The 19,536-nt window shown below is 61.8% G+C and overlaps 2 protein-coding genes across 2 annotated transcripts; both read left to right on the top strand.

Annotated features, from left to right (window-relative positions):
- The first annotated feature begins 80 nt into the window (after positions 1-80).
- LOC102102259 (folate receptor gamma) lies at positions 81-2,793 on the top strand. Its single transcript, XM_005524204.3, has 5 exons — positions 81-1,089; positions 1,254-1,401; positions 1,618-1,806; positions 1,880-2,015; positions 2,380-2,793. Exons 1-5 carry the CDS (start codon positions 1,043-1,045, stop codon positions 2,652-2,654), a joined length of 795 nt encoding a protein of 264 aa, XP_005524261.2. The 5' UTR covers positions 81-1,042; the 3' UTR covers positions 2,655-2,793.
- Positions 2,794-3,848: 1,055 nt separating this feature from the next.
- Positions 3,849-19,391, top strand: INPPL1 (inositol polyphosphate phosphatase like 1). Its single transcript, XM_014253505.2, has 28 exons — positions 3,849-4,056; positions 8,154-8,217; positions 8,904-9,054; positions 9,139-9,259; positions 9,346-9,483; positions 9,566-9,656; positions 9,851-9,940; positions 10,281-10,379; positions 10,559-10,709; positions 10,926-11,032; positions 11,285-11,387; positions 11,466-11,662; positions 12,035-12,152; positions 12,623-12,719; positions 12,811-12,949; positions 13,040-13,139; positions 13,222-13,310; positions 13,390-13,471; positions 13,566-13,655; positions 13,767-13,880; positions 13,992-14,080; positions 14,177-14,264; positions 14,346-14,501; positions 14,572-14,656; positions 15,053-15,202; positions 15,274-15,997; positions 16,088-16,206; positions 16,756-19,391. Exons 1-28 carry the CDS (start codon positions 3,884-3,886, stop codon positions 16,844-16,846), a joined length of 3,816 nt encoding a protein of 1,271 aa, XP_014108980.1. The 5' UTR covers positions 3,849-3,883; the 3' UTR covers positions 16,847-19,391.
- Positions 19,392-19,536: the final 145 nt, after the last annotated feature.

Genomic DNA, 19,536 nt, shown 5'->3' with positions numbered 1-19,536 from the left:
GTTACAGCGCACGGAGCATGCGCAGAGGGAGGGCGGTGATGTCCGGCGGGCCCAGGCCCTCAGGAGGAAGAATGGGTGGGCGTGGCCTGGGGCGGGGATGTGGGCGGGGCAAAGCCTGATTGACAGGTGGTGGTTGAGTCTGGGGCGCTCGTGACCACCCCCAGAGATGGCTGTGACCCCAGTGAGGGGGTATTTGTGATCCCCACGGAATATCTGTGACTAATGGTGGGTATGTGACCCCCCCACGGGTACCAGTGACCCCAGGGGGAGGTATCTGTGATCCTCATGGGGTATCTGCTCCTTTGGGGGCAGCTGGCAGCCATGGCTGGGGGTCTCTGTCATCTGTGCTGTGAGGGCGGTATCTGCGACCCCACCAGGGTGTGTCTTCCCCCCTCCTCAGGGCACCTGTGACCCCCGGGGCATGTCTGGCCCCCCATCATGGGTGATCTTGGAAGTATCTGCATCTTCCAGGGTATCTGCCCTCCCTCCCTCCTCGAGGCATGTCCCACACTGGAGAGTTTCTGTCCCTGGCGAGCCACAGGTGACTGCTCTTCCCCAGGGCATCTGGTCCCCCCGCCATGGGGCATCTGTGATCCCCTGGAGTACCTGTAATTCCATGAGGGGTATTTGCCTCTACCCTGTGGCCATCGGTGACCCCACAGGGGTTCCTGTCCCCACCAGCAACATCTCTTACCCACTGTGGTGCTCCCCCCCGGTCACTCACAGGGACCCGGTGGTGTTGGGGGGCCAGGTCCTGCCCCTTGTGCTGGTGTCAGGGAATCAGGCCACCTCCCACAGGAGGGAAGGAAAAACAGCCATAGGTGGATTTTGGCTGGTGCTGGCCCCAGCCTGGCGCCAGGAGGATGAATCCCAGCTGCATGTGGGGCTGGTGGTGGGCCAGGATATGTAGGAGTGTCAATCCAGGACACAGCAGGGTGCCAGGGCAGGGTGCACTGCCTCCTCTGTGCCCTCAGTGCTGTCCAATCTGCCGCATTCCCACATCCCGTGATCCGTGGCCAAGGGTTGCACCACGATCTTTGAGATGAGCTGTGCTCGTCCCACGGCACCTGGAGCCCAGCTGCCCCCCAGGTAAGAGCCCCGACCCCTGGCACCCCCCAGGTAAGATCCCTGGACCCCCTGTTGGTGGCAGTGACCACGTGCTGCCGCACTTCCACACGCACAGTGGGGGACTTTGTCCCCGCTGTCACCGCGTGTCTCAGTGCTGCAGTCCTGACCTGCTGTCGCCCTGGCAGAGCGATGGCAGCGGTGTTGGCTCTGCTGGTGCTGGTGGCCTGGCCAGATCCTGCCGCAGCAGTGACGCAGGACTCTCTGCTCAATGTCTGCATGGATGCCAAGCACCATAAAACAGAGCCTGGCCCTGAGGGGCAGCTCTATGGGCAGGTACGGTCCTCATCCACTGCACCAGCACACGCTGGTGTCACTTGCTGTGGGGTCACCAGGATGGAGGCTGGGGGGCTCTCTGCTCCGACATGAATTCCATCACCCAGTGTCACCCAGCCATGGGCACTAGCGCTTTCCCTGGACCCACAGCAGGTCCCAGCTGAGCCCTGGTGGGTCCTGATGGGTCCCAGCTGAGCCCAGGCTGCCCCGGCGCAGTGTGTCCTCTGGAAGGACAATGCCTGCTGCACTGCCAACACCAGTTTGGAAGCCCACCAGGACCAGTCCTACCTGTACAACTTCAACTGGGACCACTGTGGGGCCATGCCAGAGAAGTGCAAGCGCCACTTCATCCAGGACACATGTCTCTATGAGTGCTCCCCTAACCTGGGGCCATGGATCGACCAGGTAGGTGCAGACCTCCCCTCACCCACCCACCAGGATCCCTGGGGTGAACTGGGGGAAACTGGGGGCCCTGCAGGCAGACAACAGCTGGCGGAAGGAGCGGATCCGGGATGTGCCACTGTGCCGGGAGGACTGTGAGCAGTGGTGGGAGGATTGCCAGGATGCTGTCACCTGCAAGGTCAACTGGCACAAGGGCTGGAACTGGACTACAGGTAAATAGGGGTTGTGGGGCACCCCCCATCACGCCTCGACTCTCCTGTGAGTCTCCAGTCACCCTCCATCTTGCTGCAGGGGAGGTTGTGTCCCCCCTCTGTGGTTGCTGTGTGTGGGTCCAGGAGTGTGAGGGTCCCCATGGGGTGGGGGTAGCAGCCAGGTGGGAATCCCCTGTGGATGTGCGTGGGTCAGGGAGTGTGAAGGTCTTCATGGGGTGTGGGGTGATGGAGACCCTGTACCACCTTGAGGTCAACTCAAGTCTTCCCCAGCAATGCCAGTGGGACCCATTTGCACCCCATGCACAGGAAAACCACACCTGTTTTAAAAAGCCCTTCACCCACTTCACCCCCTGCCTGCCCCCAGGCACCAACCACTGTCCCAGGGGTGCCATGTGCCAGAAGTTCAAGTTTGTGTTCCCCACGGCGGCTGCACTCTGCGAGCAGATCTGGTCTGGCTCCTACCGCTACACGTCCCACCACCGTGGCAGCGGTCGCTGCATCCAGATGTGGTTCGATCCCACACAGGGGAACCCCAATGTCGCTGTCGCCCAATATTATGCCCGTGGCGATGCTCCCCCAAACTCCCCGCTCTCCATCCTGCTGTGCCTGCTGCCCCTCATGTTCCTGACCCCGCTCTGAACAGGAGAGGCTGCAGGCAGGAGCAGGCGGTAGATGGTCACCAGGCTGCCTTGTGCCTTCCCATGGCACGGGGAAGGCACAAGCACTCAAGCTGTGTCCCCTCCAGGCATGTGGCTCGTGAATAAACACTCCTGCCCTCTGCTTGGTATTGGGGTGCTGTGGGACTGAGCGTTGGGGCGGCAATAGGATGGTTGAGGGACGTGGGGGTGTCTGATCATCCGATCCTGCTTCTGGTGAGGAGATGAAGCAGACATCACTCCCATTCATTTCTACCTGCCAACCTGGCTACCCAGCACTGGCTCCCCCAAACCCAGGCAAAGTAGAAGGCATGGAACTGCCTTCCACTGGGGCTCAGGGGAATGGGATCACTGAATGTGTCCTAGCACCTGACACGGATCCAGGGCTCTGGGCATCACTGATATCCTGGGGTGCACAGGACAAGACTGGGAAAAAAAGGGAGGACATCCTGGGGACCCTGAGGTGGGAGCATGGCTGTCAAGGGAGTTCTGCCGGCCCAGAGCCCATTCCAGAGGTCCCTTTCCCGATACGTTCCGAGTTCCCAGCTGTGGGTTGGCATCGCCCCGACCTCTGGGCCATGGAGAAGTCCCCGGTTTTGGTGGCAAAACCGGGTCGTGCTCCCAACTTCAGCCCGTGGCCCCAGCCCTGCCCCACCGCGGCACCCGTTCCCCCAGTGCCCGGCTCCCCGGTATCTTCACACTGCCGGTGCCTTCACACCACCGTGCCCGCGCCCTTCCCTTCGGGCACGCCCCTGGGTACCCCCAATCTCCTGCTGCTCCCCTGGTGTCCGCCTCTCGATCAGACACCCCTGCTACCCCCCTGAACCTCCTACCCATTGGCCCCGGATTTGCCCCGGTGCCTCTCGCGGTGCGGTCCCCACGACCCCACCAGTGCTCCCCCGTTAGCTCACTGGTGCTTCCCCCAAGCTTCCCCCTGCTTCTGCCCCAGGATCCCCTCCGGTGTCCCCCTCGACCCCCGCGGGTCCCCTCCCGCGATCGCCCCTCCCGGTGGCCGCCCCCGGATCTCCCCCCGTGGGCCCCTGGGTACCCCCGGGGGCGCCCCCCTCTTGCCCACGGTGCCCCCAACTCTCGAAGCCCTGGCCTGTTCCCTGGATGCCCCCGTCCCCCACCTTTCCCCGCCCCGGTGCCCGCCCCCCTGCTCCCCCCTCCCCCTCAGAGCGCGGCCCCGCGGCGCGGCCCCGGTGGCGGAGCATGGCGGGCACGGGGGGCGCGGGAGGAGCGGCCCCGGTACCGGTGCCCCCCTGGTACCACCGGGACCTGAGCCGGGCGGCGGCCGAGGAGCAGCTGGCGCGGGCCGGGCGGGACGGCAGCTTCCTGGTGCGGGACAGCGAGAGCGTGGCGGGGGCCTACGCACTGTGCCTGCTGTGAGTGGGCTTCGGGCGGGCGGCTGCCGGGGGCACACCCGCGAGGTACCGGGGCGGCACAGGGGGAGATCCGGGAGCGGCCATCGGGGTGACGGGAGGCGGTGCACCGGCCGGGGACCGGCGCAGGGCCGGGGGAGCTGCGGAGGCACGGGCAGGGCGTCGCGGGGAGGACCCGGGGCGACCCTGGGGGAGCAGCAGCGGGGAGCTTGGGGGAGCACCGGCGAAGTACCGCCGGAGCTTTGGGGGGATCCTGGGAGAAACGGGACGGGGTACCGGGGCGATTCGGCGGCGTAGGAGTGGAGTGTTCAGCGGCGCACCACAGGGGCCTCGGGGATGGTCCGAGGAGAGCGGGGAGGCGGGGGTGGGTCCTGGGCGAGCAGCGGGGAGGATTTGGGAGAGCACCAGCGAGGTACCGGGGTAACACTGGGGCGTCATGGGGGTCACTGCAGGGATTCGGGGGAACACTGTGGTACACAGGGCGAGTGTCCAGGGAAGCACTGGCAGAGAACCGGGAAGAACAGCGGGAGAGGCACCGAGGGCGGGAGCGGGGGGCGCCAAGGAAGCACTGGCAGGGGAAGCATTGGGGATCACTGGAAAGGATCTAGGGGAGCACGCAGAGAGCACTGGGGATGCCAACACCAAGAGAACAACAGGCAGAGGGGGGACCCACCTGGGGGGATACAGCAGACATGGGGGTCACCAGTACCGTGTGGCTTGTTAGGAATTTGGGCCCAGGGAGACTGTGACAGCTCTGGTCAGTGGGTGCTGAGAGGGCACAGATGCGAAGAGACCTGGGGGTTCGGAGGGACGCTGGCACTTCTGGGACACAGGGCACCAGGGGAATGTCACCTGCTGTGGCCTGGGTGTCCCAGAAGACCAGACACCAACAGACTCTGGAGGGGCTGGGGATCTGTGGGTGCTGGGGGTGGTACTGGGCTGGCTCCAGGGGGGCTGTGACAGCCACCCTTGCTACCATGGGGGTCTATGAGATGGGCGGCCTGGGCCCTACCCCACACTCTTGGGGTCCCTGAGCCTACCCATGGCACTGGGGGTCCCCAGCTCATGCCGTTGTGTCTGGGGTTTCCCAACCTGGGGAAGGGGAACAGCTCTGTGACCTTGAGTTGTGCCATGGAGCTCCATGGCTCCCAGCTTGTGCCAGGTCACAGGTGAGTGCTGACAGCCCTTGGGGTCCTGAAATGCCTTTGCCCAGTGGTGTACCCTAGCACCCCACCATACCTGGGGCCTCTGGCACCTTGTGCTGATGGTATTCCATGTGTTGCAATGCTTCTGGGAGCTCCCAGGGCTTGCCACTGCCTCTGCTTGAGGCTGACTACCTGTACCAGCATCTGGACCTTGATGTGGTTGTGGGGTGGTGGTTGAGGGCACTTGAACTCAAAGCTTTTCTGTGCCCTGAGAGCCTGTGGGAGAACTGTGAATACACTGGGAGCTGGCCTGCCCTGGCCTGGGGTTGCTGTGTGCTGGTGCCACGTGCAGGTGCCAGGCATGCAGTCTCTTTCGTGGGATGGTTGTCCTTCCCTGTGGACAGTGGCAAATGCAGTTTCCCAGCCATGTGGGCATAGCATGGTTCTGGGCTCTCTACCACAAAGCTGGGCTGGCGAGCAGCACTAGGCACAGCCCTGGGAGAGCACATTATTCTGGCACCTAGTGGTGCCATATGGCTGGGGGGCATTGTGGTGCCAGTGTGGGTAACAGAGGGCTTACAGACAGCATCATGGTGCAGGTGCCTGGGGAAGGTGTGTCTGTCACTGATGTCTGTCAGTGCCTGGTGAGGAGGCCATGGGTGCCACATGGCTGGGCTGTGGGACTGGGACCATGCAGCATGGCAAAGCCTGTCGTGGGGATGCCAGGCTGGGAGGCTGCACTGCAACAAGTACTGTTGGGAGTCCCTGGTGCTGTGATCTCACCAGGCATCCCTGTTGTCAGTGAATAGGTGGACAGGGCTGCGGGGCCATTGGCCCAGCTATTGCTGGGGCCCTAAAAATAGCTGCAGGGTCAGAAGGAGGAAAGGGAACTGCAGCGGGATCCCAGCAGTGTCGGCTTCCTTTAACCCTCCCGCCGGTCTGCCATGGACTCACTGGGCTGGATGTGGCACACCAGGACATCTCACTGTGCCCTCACCACGGCACACTGGGGTGTCACGTCACACTTGCGGCCTCAGGGTGGTATATTGGGGCATCACCGGAGCTCACAGTTCCAGCTGGCATGTGGCAGTGGCATCCCAGGGTGTGCTGACATCCCTGGTTGGTGAGCAGTGCCGGTGGGGACAGTCCTGGCGTGGTGTCCCACAGGAGTGCGGGGGCTTGGAGCTTCCATCCCAGCTCACGGCCAGTTCATGGGGACACCAGTGCCAGGGTGGTGCCAGTGGGCACACGGTGTCCCCCTTGCCAGTGTGCCCACATCCTGTTCTTGGTGGAGTAGGGTACCAGAGAGCAGTGGATATGGGGTGCCCACTGTGCTGCTGGCAGGGCTGTGGCAGGGTGCTGGCTGTGCGTCAGAGACGGCAGGGGAGTCCTGTGGCTCCCGCATAAAGGCTCTTTGTACCCAAGCCCGGTGCTCTCTGGCCCCCCCCCTCCCGTCATTGCTTACCAAAATAGCAGCCGACAACGGTGCAGGACTGGGCAGCCAGGGGGCCCTGCAGTCCTCCTCCACAGTACCACTCCCGGTGCTGTGTGTCCCTCCAGCCCCCCGTCACTTATCCATAGAGAGCCCCTTGATATCCCCCACAGCTGAGGTTCCTCCTAAGGGTCCTGCTCCTTGCCCCTCCAATCTTGAGTTCCACTTACTGGTGCTGTGCTGGGGTTCCTCTTGCATCCCCGTCACACCTCCACTGGTGTTCCTGCTATGGAGACCCCAATTGTGTATTACGACTTCCCACCAAGACCCTTTATGCTACTTGTATAGCATACTGGTTTGGGGGTGTCTCTTTGTGCCCCCCCTGCCATCCCACCAGCTGGGATTCTCCCACAGACTTGAGCTGGGAACCCCTGATCCTCTCACCCACAGCAGCGTTTTCCATACAGCCCCCCCGGAAGTGGATTCCCATTAAGCTCCCCCTACCACTTGGAGGGCTCTCCATGGCCCCACCCTCCCAATGACCCCCAACTGGGCATTGGGGCACCTGGGAAGATCCCAGTGGTGCTGGAGGTCATACCCTGCAGGGGAGGCAGGAGAAATGGGGTACCTGCCACTGCAGGGAGCTTGGTGGTACCAGGGTAACCAGAACTGAACTGTAGGATGACACCAGGGGACGTGACAGCATGGCATAGGATGCGAGGGCATGGCACCCTGTTCAGGGACGCAGCACAGGATGGGGGGATGGATGCTGCCTTGTTCCAGTCCTCCAGCCCTGTGTCAAGCTGCCACCGGGGCAGGGGACACAGCAACTGAGTGGCCCTGGTGTGGGGACAGAAGCCTTAATGCTCATGGTGACCTCTGTGGCCAGAGCCCAGCCAAGGAGTCACTGTTCCTGCTGACAGCTGTGGAGTAGGGAGGTCTGGCAGTGCTGAAGCTCCCTGTCCCCTGGAGTCCCTGAGACAGGGAGGGGTCCCAACCCTGCTCGTTGCACCCAGTGATGTTGTCACCCCATCTCTTAGCACTGCCCATCTCCACCTGCCATGGGATCATGTCCCTGGTTCCTGTCAGCTCCCACTGGAAAAGAAATCGTTTCCTGGTGTTTCCTGCCTGCCAGCTCCTGCCTGCACCTGCCAGCTCCTGCCTGCACCTGCCAGCTCCTGCCTGTGCTGTGGGCTGGGGACAGTGCCTCTGGCACAGACAGGCAGTGTGGCAGGGGAGCAGCACTGCCAAGAACATAGCAGTGTCGATTGTGGGGTCGGAGCAAGCAGGGGAGTCACTCTGGGACTCCCAGCACCCATCCTTTGCAAGCATTTTCCGATGGGCTTTCCTTGTCAGCTCATTGCATTCCATGGGGAACAGTGCTATTGGAGCTTCTCACTGTGGGTGAAGTAGGATGACTGGATGAGTACTGGGCATCCCTTTGGGGCTGGCAGGGGCCATGCAGGGAGGTGGGGGGACACCACCCAACCCCCAGTACCCTGATGCCCTCCCCGCTGCCACAGGTTCCAGAAACACGTCCACACGTACCGCATCCTGCCAGACGAGGAGGATTTCCTGGCCGTGCAGGTGGGCAGCGCGGGCATGGGACACCCTCTGGCTCATGGGCAGTGGGGGATCTCCAGCTCAGCAGCGCTCAGTGTTGACCTTGTGCTGTGAGTTTGTCCGTCTCTCTGGCTGTGCTGGGTGGCTGTGCTGGGCTCAGCCCTGGCCCAGTGCCACGTGTGTGCCCGGCTGTGCCGGATGGCTTGGCTGTGCCCATCTTGGCTGGCTGTGGCACTGGGTATTTTTAGAGCAACAGAGCCCTCTTTGTGCTGGCCAGGCGGGCAGGAAAAGCTGCCCCTGGGAGGGAGGAAGCTGAGGGACGGCTGCTGCCTGCACCCTGTCAGCCTGCCTACCAGCCCTGCAGGCCCCATTGCAATGGGCTCTGGTCCCCACCATGGGGCTGTGGGGTCAGCCCCCCATCCTGCACGGTGCCATCTCTGCATGGGAGGATCCCTACATGGGGGTCCCTTCGTGGGAACATCCCTGCATGGTGGCAACTCTGCATGAGGGGATCCTTGCATGGTGGTATCCCTGCCTGGGGGTCCCTGCATGGTGGTATCCCTGCCTGGGGAGATTCCTGTTTGGGGACATCCTGCATGGTGGCATCCCTGCATGGTGGGTTTCCCTGCTTGATGGTGTCTCCACCTGGGGGGTGTCCGGTGATGCTGGCTGCAGGCGCTGATGGTCCTGGTGTCCCCATGTCCCCGCAGACGTCACAGGGGGTGCAGGTGCGGCGCTTCAAGACGCTCAACGAGCTGATTGCCCTGTACCTGCAGCCCAACCAGGGGCTGGTCTGCACCCTGCTTTTTCCTGTTGAGAGGGAGAAAGAGAAGGAGACCGTGGAAGACAGGGACTACTCGGGTATGGCAGGTGACATGGGTGGGTGAATAGGGTCCTGAGACCCCTGGGGTGGCGGTGACTGGCCCCGTCATTGCTCCATTGCAGACGGAGAGGATGAGAAGCCACCGTTGCCACCACGCTCCGGCTCCACCAGTTTCTCTGGCACCTCGGTGGGACTCAGCCCCACTGGCCTGGGACCATCTGTGCCGGAGGGACCAGTGGAGAGGTGAGGGTCCGTCTGTCTCCTGCTTGTCCCCCTGTCTGTCCCCTGCTCCTCCCTGCTGGCCCTCACCCCCTGGGTGCTCTCTGCAGCACCAATGGGCTCATCAGCATCTCCCATGAGTACCTGAAGGGCAGCTACACCCTGGACCTGGAGGCAGTGAAGGGAGGGGCCAACAGCCTCCCCCACCTCAACAAGACCCTCGTCACGTCCTGCAAACGGCTGCACAGGTGAGTGCTGGACACTGGAACAGTTAGACAGATGGAAGAATGTCTGTGCCACTCGGTGAGCCGGCTCCTCTTGCCCTTCCAGTGAAGTGGACAAGGTGCTGGCAGGGCTGGAGATCCTCTCCAAGGTGTTTGACCAGCAGAGCTCCCCCATGGTCTCCAAGATTCTGCAGCAGGTAAGCAGAATACGGGGACACAGCAGTGGCAACCCCCTACCATCCATGGGTGGTGGAAAAGCCTGTGGAGAAACACCCACCACCCTGCCCCATCCCAAATTGCCAGTGGGCTCTGCCACTTGGGGTGAGGGGAAGCTCTGGGGTGGGTCTGGGGTTCACGTCCCTGTGCTGGGGTATCCTGCTGGGGATTCCAGACAGCAGGGCAGAGTGGAGAGCAGGAGCTGGAGAACCTGGTGTTGAAGCTCTCTGTGCTGAAAGATTTCCTGTCCTCCATTGAGAAGAAGGTGAGGCTGGAGATGCTGGGGTGGATGGCCTGATGGGGGTGTTCTGAGGGGGTCTGGATGAACTGGAGGGACTGTGGGACTGAGGGCACTGGTGGGACTGGGGCAGCTGGCAGGGATTGCTGGGCTGGTGGAGCTGAGAGACTGGGGATGGGCTTGTGGGACTGAGGCACCAGTGGGCTGGGGAGGGCCAGTGGAGCTAGCACTGGTAGGGCTGAGGGGGCCAGTGGGGCCTTGTGGACTGTGAGGGCTGGTGGGGCTTGGAATATTGGTGGAACTGGAGGGGTTGATGGATCTAGGGGGACTGGTGGGCTCTCGGCTGACCCAGCTGGGACTCTGGCAGGCACTGAAGGCCCTGCAGGAGATGAGCTCAGCCGCTCCTGCCACCCCCCCTCAACCCCTCTCACGCAAGGCCAAGAGCATCCCAGTGCAGACCTTCGAGGTGAGCCCTACCCTACCCCCTGCCCTGCCCAGTTTTGGAGGTTTGAGGGGTTTTCAGCATCGACTGAGTACCTCCAGTGTGACACTGAGGGCACCTAGGTGTCTCTGGGGGAGGCCAGATGCCAAATTGGGTGCTGGGGTGTCCCCTGTGTCCTCCCTCATCCCACTCTCCTCTGGCAGGTGAAGCTGGATATCACCCTGGGGGACCTGACCAAGATTGGGAAGTCACAGAAGTACACTCTGAGTGTGGACGTGGAGGGGGGTAAACTAGTGGTGCTGAAGAAGCAGAAGGACTCCCAGGAGGACTGGAACACCTTCACCCATGACAAGAGTGAGTGTGGAGGCGTCTTGGGGCCCCAGCACTCATGGGATTGCCTTTGTGCTGGGGAGCATCCCTGTAAGGCTCAGTGCTGGGCTGGAAGCTGGAGGATTTCCTCATGGCTTGGGGTGTCCCCAGCTTGGGGATCCCCCAAAGCATGGACTGGGGGGGGTTCCAGCACCCAGCTGGGCACCCAGCAACCTCCCAGCTCTTGCCACTCCTCCGCAGTCCGGCAGCTGATCAAGTCACAGCGGGTGCAGAACAAGCTCGGCATCGTTTTTGAGAAGGAAAAGGATAAAACGCAACGGAAGGACTTTGTTTTTGTCAGTGCTCGGGTGGGTAATGCTCAGCTGGGAGCAGGTGGGGGACAAGGGGTGCATTGTAGGGCTGGGGTGGGGCAGGATTTAGCCCCTGGGCCCTGATAGGGCTCAGGGACAGGTGCTGGATACCGGTGCCTGATGGCTGGGTGATGCCCCTGGGGCAGTCCCCCATGTCCAGAAGGTGCCAGGTTTGGTTGAGCCAAAGCAGGGGGGCTGGAGAGGGTTGTGGGGAGCCCCTCTACACCCCCTCACTGCCCCCTCCTGCAGAAGCGTGAGGCTTTCTGCCAGCTCCTGCAGCTGATGAAGAACAAGCATTCTCACCAGGATGAGCCTGACATGATTTCTGTCTTCATTGGCACCTGGAACATGGGTGAGTGGGGCCGGGGACAGCTCACGGTGGGGTGTCAAGGCCCTGGAGTCCCCCCTAACTGTGCCGTCCCCCCTGCAGGCAGTGTTCCTCCCCCCAAGAACATCACTTCGTGGATCACCTCCAAGGGGTTGGGCAAGACTCTGGATGAGGTGACGATGGCCATACCACACGACATCTATGTCTTCGGCACCCAGGAGAATTCTTTGGGAGACAAGGAGTGGGTGGACTTTCTGCGCACTGTCCTCAAGGACTTCACAGAAGTTGAGTACCGCCCGGTAAGAACCAGGGCGTCCAGGGCTGTGGGGTGCAGGCACTGGTGGGTAGTGGAGGTGTGTGTTTCTCAGTGTCCCGGGGGTGGCTGTGCTCTGGCTCTGTGACACTGGCTGTTCTGAGATGCTCTCATGGTGCTGGGTGGCTGTGGGTGCTCCAGGTCTGCTGACAGCAAGTATTTTGGTGTGTTCTCCTGGTGCTGGGTAGCTGTGGATACTGATTGATGGTGGTGGGATTCCCTCGGCAGCAGGCCTTGTTGGGAGAGGCTGGGATGAAGCAGTAATGAGCATCCCCTGTGGACACACCAGAGGGGCCCCTAAGGCCCCAGGTGGCCCCAGTGCGTGCTGACGGGGGGCTGAGGGTGCTGGTGCCCACAGGTGGCCATGCAGTCCCTGTGGAACATCAAGGTGGTGGTGCTGGTGAAGCCAGAGCACGAGAACCGCATCAGCCATGTCAGCACCTCCAGCGTCAAGACAGGGATCGCCAACACCCTAGGTAGGGGCACAGCAGGGCGTAGAGGGACACAGAGATGTGCACTGCACTGGGGGGAGTCCTTGGATATCTTCATTATGGGGGAGATCCTTTTGTTGCATGTGTTGCATGATGAGGATTCCTGGTATGTGGGCATTGCATGGGGAGGGGTCCCAGTGTGTGTGTGTTGCACAAGGAGGGGTCCCATAGCACGGGAGTTTCACAATGGGGGGCTTTGTGTGCAGTGCACAGGGAAGGTTCTGGGAATGTTTGTGTTGCATGAGAAGGCCCTGGATGAGCGTGCTTTGCATGAGGGGGATTCTGTGGGGGTGTGTTGTATGAGGAGGGCTCTCAGTGTGTTCTGCATGTGCCTGTGCCAGCTGGCCAGGTGAGGACTGTGCCCCATCACTGTGACCTGAGGCCAGCTGGGTGTCCATCCCCGAGGTAGAATCAGGGGTTGCCTGATCCCATCCCATGTCTCCATTTCCTCACAGGGAACAAAGGCGCTGTGGGTGTCTCCTTCATGTTCAATGGCACCTCCTTTGGCTTTGTCAACTGCCACCTCACCTCTGGCAATGAGAAGACGGCACGGTGAGCACCCCCACCCTGGGCTCGGCTGGGACAGAGCTGTTGCCCCTGTCCTCATGTCTGTGACACCCTGTCCCCATGTCCCCTGCTGCAGGAGGAACCAGAACTACCTGGACATCCTGCGCCTCCTCTCACTGGGGGATAAGCAGCTGAACTCCTTTGACATCTCCCTTCGCTTCACTCACCTCTTCTGGTTTGGGGACCTCAATTACCGCCTAGACATGGACATCCAGGTCAGGGGAAGGGGTGGGTGGGGTTGGGAAGGTGGGTGAGGCTGTCAGGGTCCCCCTCCCAGCCCAGTGCCAACCCCTTTGTTGCTGCAGGAGATCCTCAACTACATCAGTCGCAAGGAGCTGGAGCCGTTGCTGAAGGTGGATCAGCTCAATCTGGAGAAGGAGAAGCACAAGGTGTTCCTGCGCTTCGGTGAGGACTGGGGGGGTCCAGGAGGGTCTAGGGCTGCAGCCCCTGTTGTCGGGACTGTCCTCACCCACTGCTGTCCCTGCAGGTGAGGAGGAGATCACCTTCCCTCCAACCTACCGCTATGAGCGAGGCTCCCGGGACACCTATGTCTGGCACAAGCAGAAGCCCACAGGGGTAGGTGCTGGGGCAGGGGGAGTCAGAGGAGTGGAGTACACCCTAATCTGAACCCCCACCCTCTCCCCACCCCTGCCAGGTACGTACTAACGTGCCATCCTGGTGTGACCGCATCCTCTGGAAGTCCTACCCTGAGACTCATGTCAACTGCAATGCTTACGGTGAGCAGTGTGACCACCCCCAGCAGCCTTGTCCCTGTTCTGGGGATGGTCCCCCCCTCCATCCTGACTTCTTCCCCATCCCCACTGACTGCAGGGTGCACAGATGACATTGTCACCAGTGACCACTCGCCTGTCTTCGGCTCCTTTGAAGTGGGAGTGACATCCCAGTTCGTTTCCAAAAAAGGTGCCTATGCCCAAGGGGATATCTCACTGTCCCCTGCCCCTCCATGATCCCATCTCTCCCTCTAAATAGAGGGGTCCTAGGGGGATTCCAATCCCTCGCCTCTCCATGGAGGGCTCTCCAAGTCCTCAGAGCAGGCATACATCGAGTTTGAGAGCATAGAGGCCATCGTGAAGACGTCCAGTCGCACCAAGTTTTTCATCGAGTTCTATTCTACCTGCCTGGAAGGTGAGTACTGGGAGGGCAGCGGGGGGTCCCAAGGGGCTTGAGAGGGGCCCCAGGAAGCTCATGGCATCCTGGGAGGTTCAAGGATTGATGCCATGTCCCGCTACCCCACAGAGTTCAAGAAGAGCTTTGAGAATGACAGCCAGAGCAGTGACAACATCAACTTCCTCAAGGTGCAGTGGTCATCCCGGCAGCTGCCCACGGTGAGGAGGGGTTGGGGGCTGACACGTGGGTGCTGGGGGAAACTGCAGGCAGGGAGACACCCACTCAGTGCCAGCACCCCATTCCCTTGGCCACAGCTGAAGCCCATCCTCTCCGAGATTGAGTACCTGCAGGACCAGCACCTCTTGCTCACCGTCAAATCCCTTGACGGTTATGAGTCCTACGGTGAGTATCCACTCCAGCACCACGCCAGCACCGGGGGTGCATGGGGTGCAGACCCCCAACCTCCCCCACTCTCACCCCCAGGGGAGTGTGTCATTGCCCTGAAGTCAATGATTGGCAGCACAGCGCAGCAGTTCCTCACCTACCTGTCCCACCGTGGTGAGGAGACCGGCAACATCCGTGGCTCCATGAAGGTCCGGGTGCCCACGGAGCGCCTGGGCACCCGCGAGAGGCTCTATGGTGAGGTTCCCTCACCCCAGGGGGGACGGTGGGGACAGGACTCCACCACTGAACCCCTCTTCTCTGGCAGAGTGGATCAGCGTCGATAAGGATGAGACGACAGCCAGCAAAGGGAAGGTGCCACTAGCTGCCAGGGCCACCCAGGACAATGCCAAGTATGGGGGACAGGGCTCGGCAGGGTGGGGGGCACCAGTTGCTGGGGGTCAGCAGGCCTCAGGGATTCACCTGAGCACAGGTATTGCTCAGAGTATATCCCTCTGGGTTGGTGTGTGGGATGTGACTGGGGACAGTCCTGATGCCAGTTCTGTGCCACAGAGGGTGGGGATGGGGCTCTGAACCTCTAAATACATTTCTGGCTGTGTTTTGGTAGCTGAATCCCATCCTGGAGGGCAGACCCCCATCCTGGGGATCTGAGCCCTGACCTGGACTATTGAGATCCATCCCACGGGGTCTGAACCATGTTCTGGGTGATGTGAGCCCTGTCCTGGGAGTCTGAACCTGCACTGTGGAGGTTCAAGCCTAGAGGGACACCCAATACCTCCTGTTGGCAGGTCTGCAGGGCGAAAACCCACCGGTGCTGAGACCCTCACCACCATCCTGGCGAAGCTCCCAGAGGAGCCTGAGAAGAGCAGCACCCCAGCAGCATCTCGTCCCCCTGCCCCACACCGCAGCACCCCCAGGGACGAGGCCGCCCCAAGCCGGTGAGGGAGTATGGGCAGGGCTAGGGAGGGGGAGTGCTCTGTGGGTGCCACGCTCACCCCTGTGCCCGTAGGTCCAAGGCGGAGGCAATGCCAGAGCTGTCAGGGGGTCCCCTGAAGAACAGCTTCAACAACCCAGCATACTACGTGCTGGAGGGGGTCCCCCACCAGCTGCTGGTGCGGGGTGACCCTGGCAAGCCCCCCAAGGCCAAGGTGCAGCTGGCAGTACAGGAGTGCTGCCAGTGCCCCTCAACGTGCTGTGGTGGCGAGAGTGATGAGGAAGAGGACCTCGGCACCCTCAACCTGCCACCGCCGGATTTTCCCCCACCGCCACTGCCACGGGAGCTGGAGCTCCCCCCAAACACCTTCTTCAGCACCACGAAGGAGCTGCTGGTGTCCACCGGGTGTGAGGACCCAAAAACCCACCCTGCTGCCTTAGGAGAGGCTCCCCTGCCTAAGCCTCACCCCCGGCCACCCCCAGCCACCAGGGCTGGTTTTGGGATGGAGGGGGCTGGTGGGACGCCTGTTACCGGGGGGCTGCCTGCAGTTGGGGGGCTGCCCACTCCTGGCGGCCTGCCGGGAGGGCTGCTGGATGACCGATCCTGCTCAGTGTTGCAGATGGCCAAGACGCTGAGTGAGGTGGACTATGGGGGTGGGAAGGGGAGGGTGGTCCCCCCACCACCACTGCTGGCCAAGGGGGGGTTGCCTCCCCGCTGCCTGCACCCCGACTATGGCCACCCCCTTGCCTTCCCTCCCCACTCCATCCAGGAGAGCATCCAGGAGGACCTGGCTGAGGAGGTGGGTGATACAGGGTGGGTGGGGGTCCTCAGCACCTCAGCTGGGGCTCCCTTTAGGGTGCCCCATGGTGCTGAGGCTGTTGGGGTGCAGGCGCTGGGCCGTGGTGTGGGCACCGTGCCCGGTGTGGGCGAGTGGCTGCGGGCCCTGGGGCTGGAGCGGTACGAGGAGGGGCTGGTGCGCAATGGCTGGGATGACCTGGAGTTTCTCAGGTGAGCAGCCCCCCAGAACGGTGGGGAGGGACCCCCACCCACTCCCACCAGCAGCCTGGCCAACCCCAGTGGGTCCATGTCTAACCCAGGGGGTCATTGTGGTACCTGGGTTCTGGGAAGGTCCGAGGGGGTGCGTCCCTTGATGGTCACCACTGTCCTTGGGGGTTCCCCACTGCCCACTGAGGGTCTCCGCTTCCCCTGCAGGTCCCCACTGCCCCTGCAAGTCCCCACTGCCCCTGCAAGTCCCCACTGCTTCCAACGGTTCTGTGCTACCCTGGAGGATGCCATTGCTCTTAGGGGTCCCTGATGTCCCATGGGTGTCTGGGTGTCCCAGCTGCCCAAGATGTCCCCACTACTACCACATCCCCTTTGCCTCTCGGGATCCCCACTGCCACCCGAGGGTCACAAAATCCTGCAGCAGGGGCAGGGTGGAGCCTGGGTGGGCACCCAGCAACCCGAGTGGGGGCTCCAGCACTCCCAAGTGGGGACCCCACCCGAGGTTGGGGTACCCCTCGGGGGCAGAGCCCCATATTTGTGCTTGATTCCCAGTGACATCACAGAGGAGGACCTGGAGGAGGCTGGAGTGCTGGAGCCTGGCCACAAGCGCATCCTTCTGGAGAGCCTCCAGCTTCGCAAGTAGCTGCCGCTGCACATCCAGCATCCCGTGCATCCTATGGCCCAGCATCCCAGATCCTGCGGCTGCATATTCTGCATCCTGCAGCCCAGCATCCCAAATCCTGCAGCCCTGTATCTCAGACCTTGCAGCTGTGTGTCCTATGGCCCAGCATCCTGCATCCCACAGATGCACATCCTGGATCCCATGGCTGTGCATTTCACATCCTGCTGGCACGTATCCTGGACCCTGTGGCTCTGCATCCTGCAGCTGAGCATCCCAGATCCTGCAGCCGTTCGTCCACAGCCCAGCATCCTGTGGCCACATACCCAGGGTGCCATGGATGTGCATCCCAGGTCCTGCAGCTGTGCATCCTGCAGCTGAGGATCCTTCATCCTACAGTCCCACATCCTGCATCCATTCATCCCACCATCACCAGCAGCAAGTGGGAGCCCCACGACCTCCACAGCCCGTCCCCCACCCTGGATGCTGGGTAATGGGGTGGGAAGGGGGGGTGGTGTGTCCTGGTCAGATAATTTCATATGAGGATCCCTACAGGGTGCCCTCACATTTAAGTTATTTTTTATTTATTGGGAGAAGGGATGGTGGTTGAGGTGTTTGGGGGTAACCCTTGGGATCCTGGCTCCCCCCATGACTCCTCACAGCTAGGAGGAGGAGGCTCTGAGCAAAGTCATGTCTCAACCCAAGTGCCTTCATGATGCCTGGGCTGAGCTGGGATAGGATGGGATGGGATAGGATAGGATGGGATGGCTCAGCCAGCCCCTATAGACAGCACTGGGCACAGCTCGGAGTCCCCATCCCCAACTCTTAAGGATCCTGTCCCCACCCTGAAGGTCCCATCCCCACTTTGAGGGTTCCTGTCTCCTCCTGGGCACCCCTGTCCCCCTGAGGGTCCAACATGGATGTCCCACTCCAACCCTGGAAGATCCCCATCCCCACCCACGGGGTGCCTATCACTATCCCCTTGCTGTACATCCCTGTGCCAACTCCTGTCCCTATGCTGGACATCATATCTGCACACCAGGGGTTCTACCCCACCCTGATGATCCCCATCCCTGCCCTGGATGTGCTGTCCCCACCCCTGGGGGTTCCTGTCCTCACCCCATGGGTCCCTGTCCCCATGTCCAGGGGTTCCATCTCCACCCCAGGTATCGGTCTCCATGACAGGAATCCCTGTTACCATTTCTGGGGGTCCCATCCCCTCCCTGGGGGGTCTCTGTTCCTGTCCTATGGTTGCCTGTCCCCTATCCCTGGAGATCATTTTCCCACCATAGGGGTCCCTGTTCCCACCCATGGAGGTGCTGCCCCCATCCCCAGGGCCCCCACCCCAAGGATCCATCCCACCCAGAGGTTCCATCCCCAGGGGTCCTGTCTTCCCCATACTGGGGATTCTGTCCCCACCTGGATGGGTGTTGTCCCCACCCCTGGCGTCCCTATCCCAACCATGGGAGTCCCATTCTCGCATGGCAGGGTCCCCATCCCCACTCTGGGGAGATGTCCCCATGCTGGAAGTACCATCCCCAGCCTGGCAATCCTTTCATCGCAGAGCCAGATCAGTGCCTTCCCCCAGAGCCCACCCCACACCACCAGTGCCTCTGGGGCATACCCCCACTCCCACCCAGTTTGCCCATTAGGTACTTGCTGGGTGTGCCCACCCCTCCCCGGGGCTTTTGCGTTGCCCTTGGGGGCAGCGGGGCTGGCAACCAGGTCTCCTTGTGGGTGCTCAGCCCCCAGCCTTGCCAAGTGTCCTTCCAGGAGGGTTCCCAGGGTGGGGGTCCCCAGGACAGGGATCCTCCCGCTGTGCCTTCCCCACTGGGATACCCCCCCCCAATCCCCCACTCCGGCTGAGATGAAGGATGGGCCAGGCCCCCCTGGCATCCCCCAACATCCCCCCCTTTCTTACTGGGGGTGTTTGGTGTGAACTTCCCCCCACTAAACCCTCAGCTCCTCTGTTTGGAGGTGTTTGGTAAATCTGGAGTGATTTTTGTCATGTTCATGCAATGGGTATGGTGGAGCTCTCAGTGTGGGGAAAGGTCTGGGGAGGGGGACAAGATAGGGAACCAGGGGGAAGAACTGGGTCCCAGCATAACCTGTGACCCCTCCAAGCTGTCTGTACTGGTCCCAGCAAGGTGGAGTCCCTTGTCCCCTTCTTGACCGTATTGGGTACCTCAGACCACTCCCCCAATAGCCTGGCATGCACCTTGTCACCATGCCAGTGCCCCCAAGACTTTCTTCATCATCACCCCCCAAAGGGTCCCTAGAGGCCAGGGGAGCTGTGTGGGGCACCCCTCTCCTCACCCCACCCCACTTGGGGCTTCCCATGGGATGCCCCCTCATCTTCCTGCAGCTGTTCAGGGTCTTTGAGTGGGGGGCACCCAAAACAATCCCTGAGGTGCTGGAGGTCTGTGGCATCACCTGGGGGGTTCTGGTGGCTTTCAGAGGTTTTGGGGATGGGACTATGCAGCCCCCCACCCCTGAAGCCCTTGGCGGGTTGGGGTGCAGCAAGGGCTGCAGGCCAGCAGCAGCGTCAATAAATTAAGTTTAATTTGGATTAGTGGCATTTGCAAACATGGGTAATAAATTACAGAATGGTTAAAAACCAAAAGAAAAGTGGGGAACCCACCTCGGGGGGACTGGGAGGGATACAGGAGGGAACAGGGACGCGTGAATGGGCTGCCAGCATCCTCAGCGTGCCA

This window comes from Pseudopodoces humilis, chromosome 2 (genome assembly GCF_049639895.1).
Source record: "Pseudopodoces humilis isolate 2021_Gansu_Grassland_sample_001 chromosome 2, ASM4963989v1, whole genome shotgun sequence".
In the NCBI taxonomy this organism is placed as follows: Eukaryota; Metazoa; Chordata; class Aves; order Passeriformes; family Paridae; genus Pseudopodoces; species Pseudopodoces humilis.
Note: the sequence above shows the minus strand (reverse complement) of the source record. Positions and strands in the feature narration are given on the sequence as shown.

Coding starts and splice junctions, on each gene's coding strand:
- INPPL1 (XM_014253505.2), top strand. CDS start 3,884: ATGGCGGGCACGGGGGGCGCGGGAGGAGCGGCCCCGGTACCGGTGCCC. Junction 13,472..13,565: donor TGTCAACTGCAATGCTTACG/GTGAGCAGTGTG, acceptor CACTGACTGCAG/GGTGCACAGATGACATTGTC. Junction 15,203..15,273: donor GACGAGGCCGCCCCAAGCCG/GTGAGGGAGTAT, acceptor CTGTGCCCGTAG/GTCCAAGGCGGAGGCAATGC.
- LOC102102259 (XM_005524204.3), top strand. CDS start 1,043: ATGAGCTGTGCTCGTCCCACGGCACCTGGAGCCCAGCTGCCCCCCAG. Junction 1,090..1,253: donor GGAGCCCAGCTGCCCCCCAG/GTAAGAGCCCCG, acceptor TCGCCCTGGCAG/AGCGATGGCAGCGGTGTTGG. Junction 1,402..1,617: donor AGGGGCAGCTCTATGGGCAG/GTACGGTCCTCA, acceptor GCCCCGGCGCAG/TGTGTCCTCTGGAAGGACAA.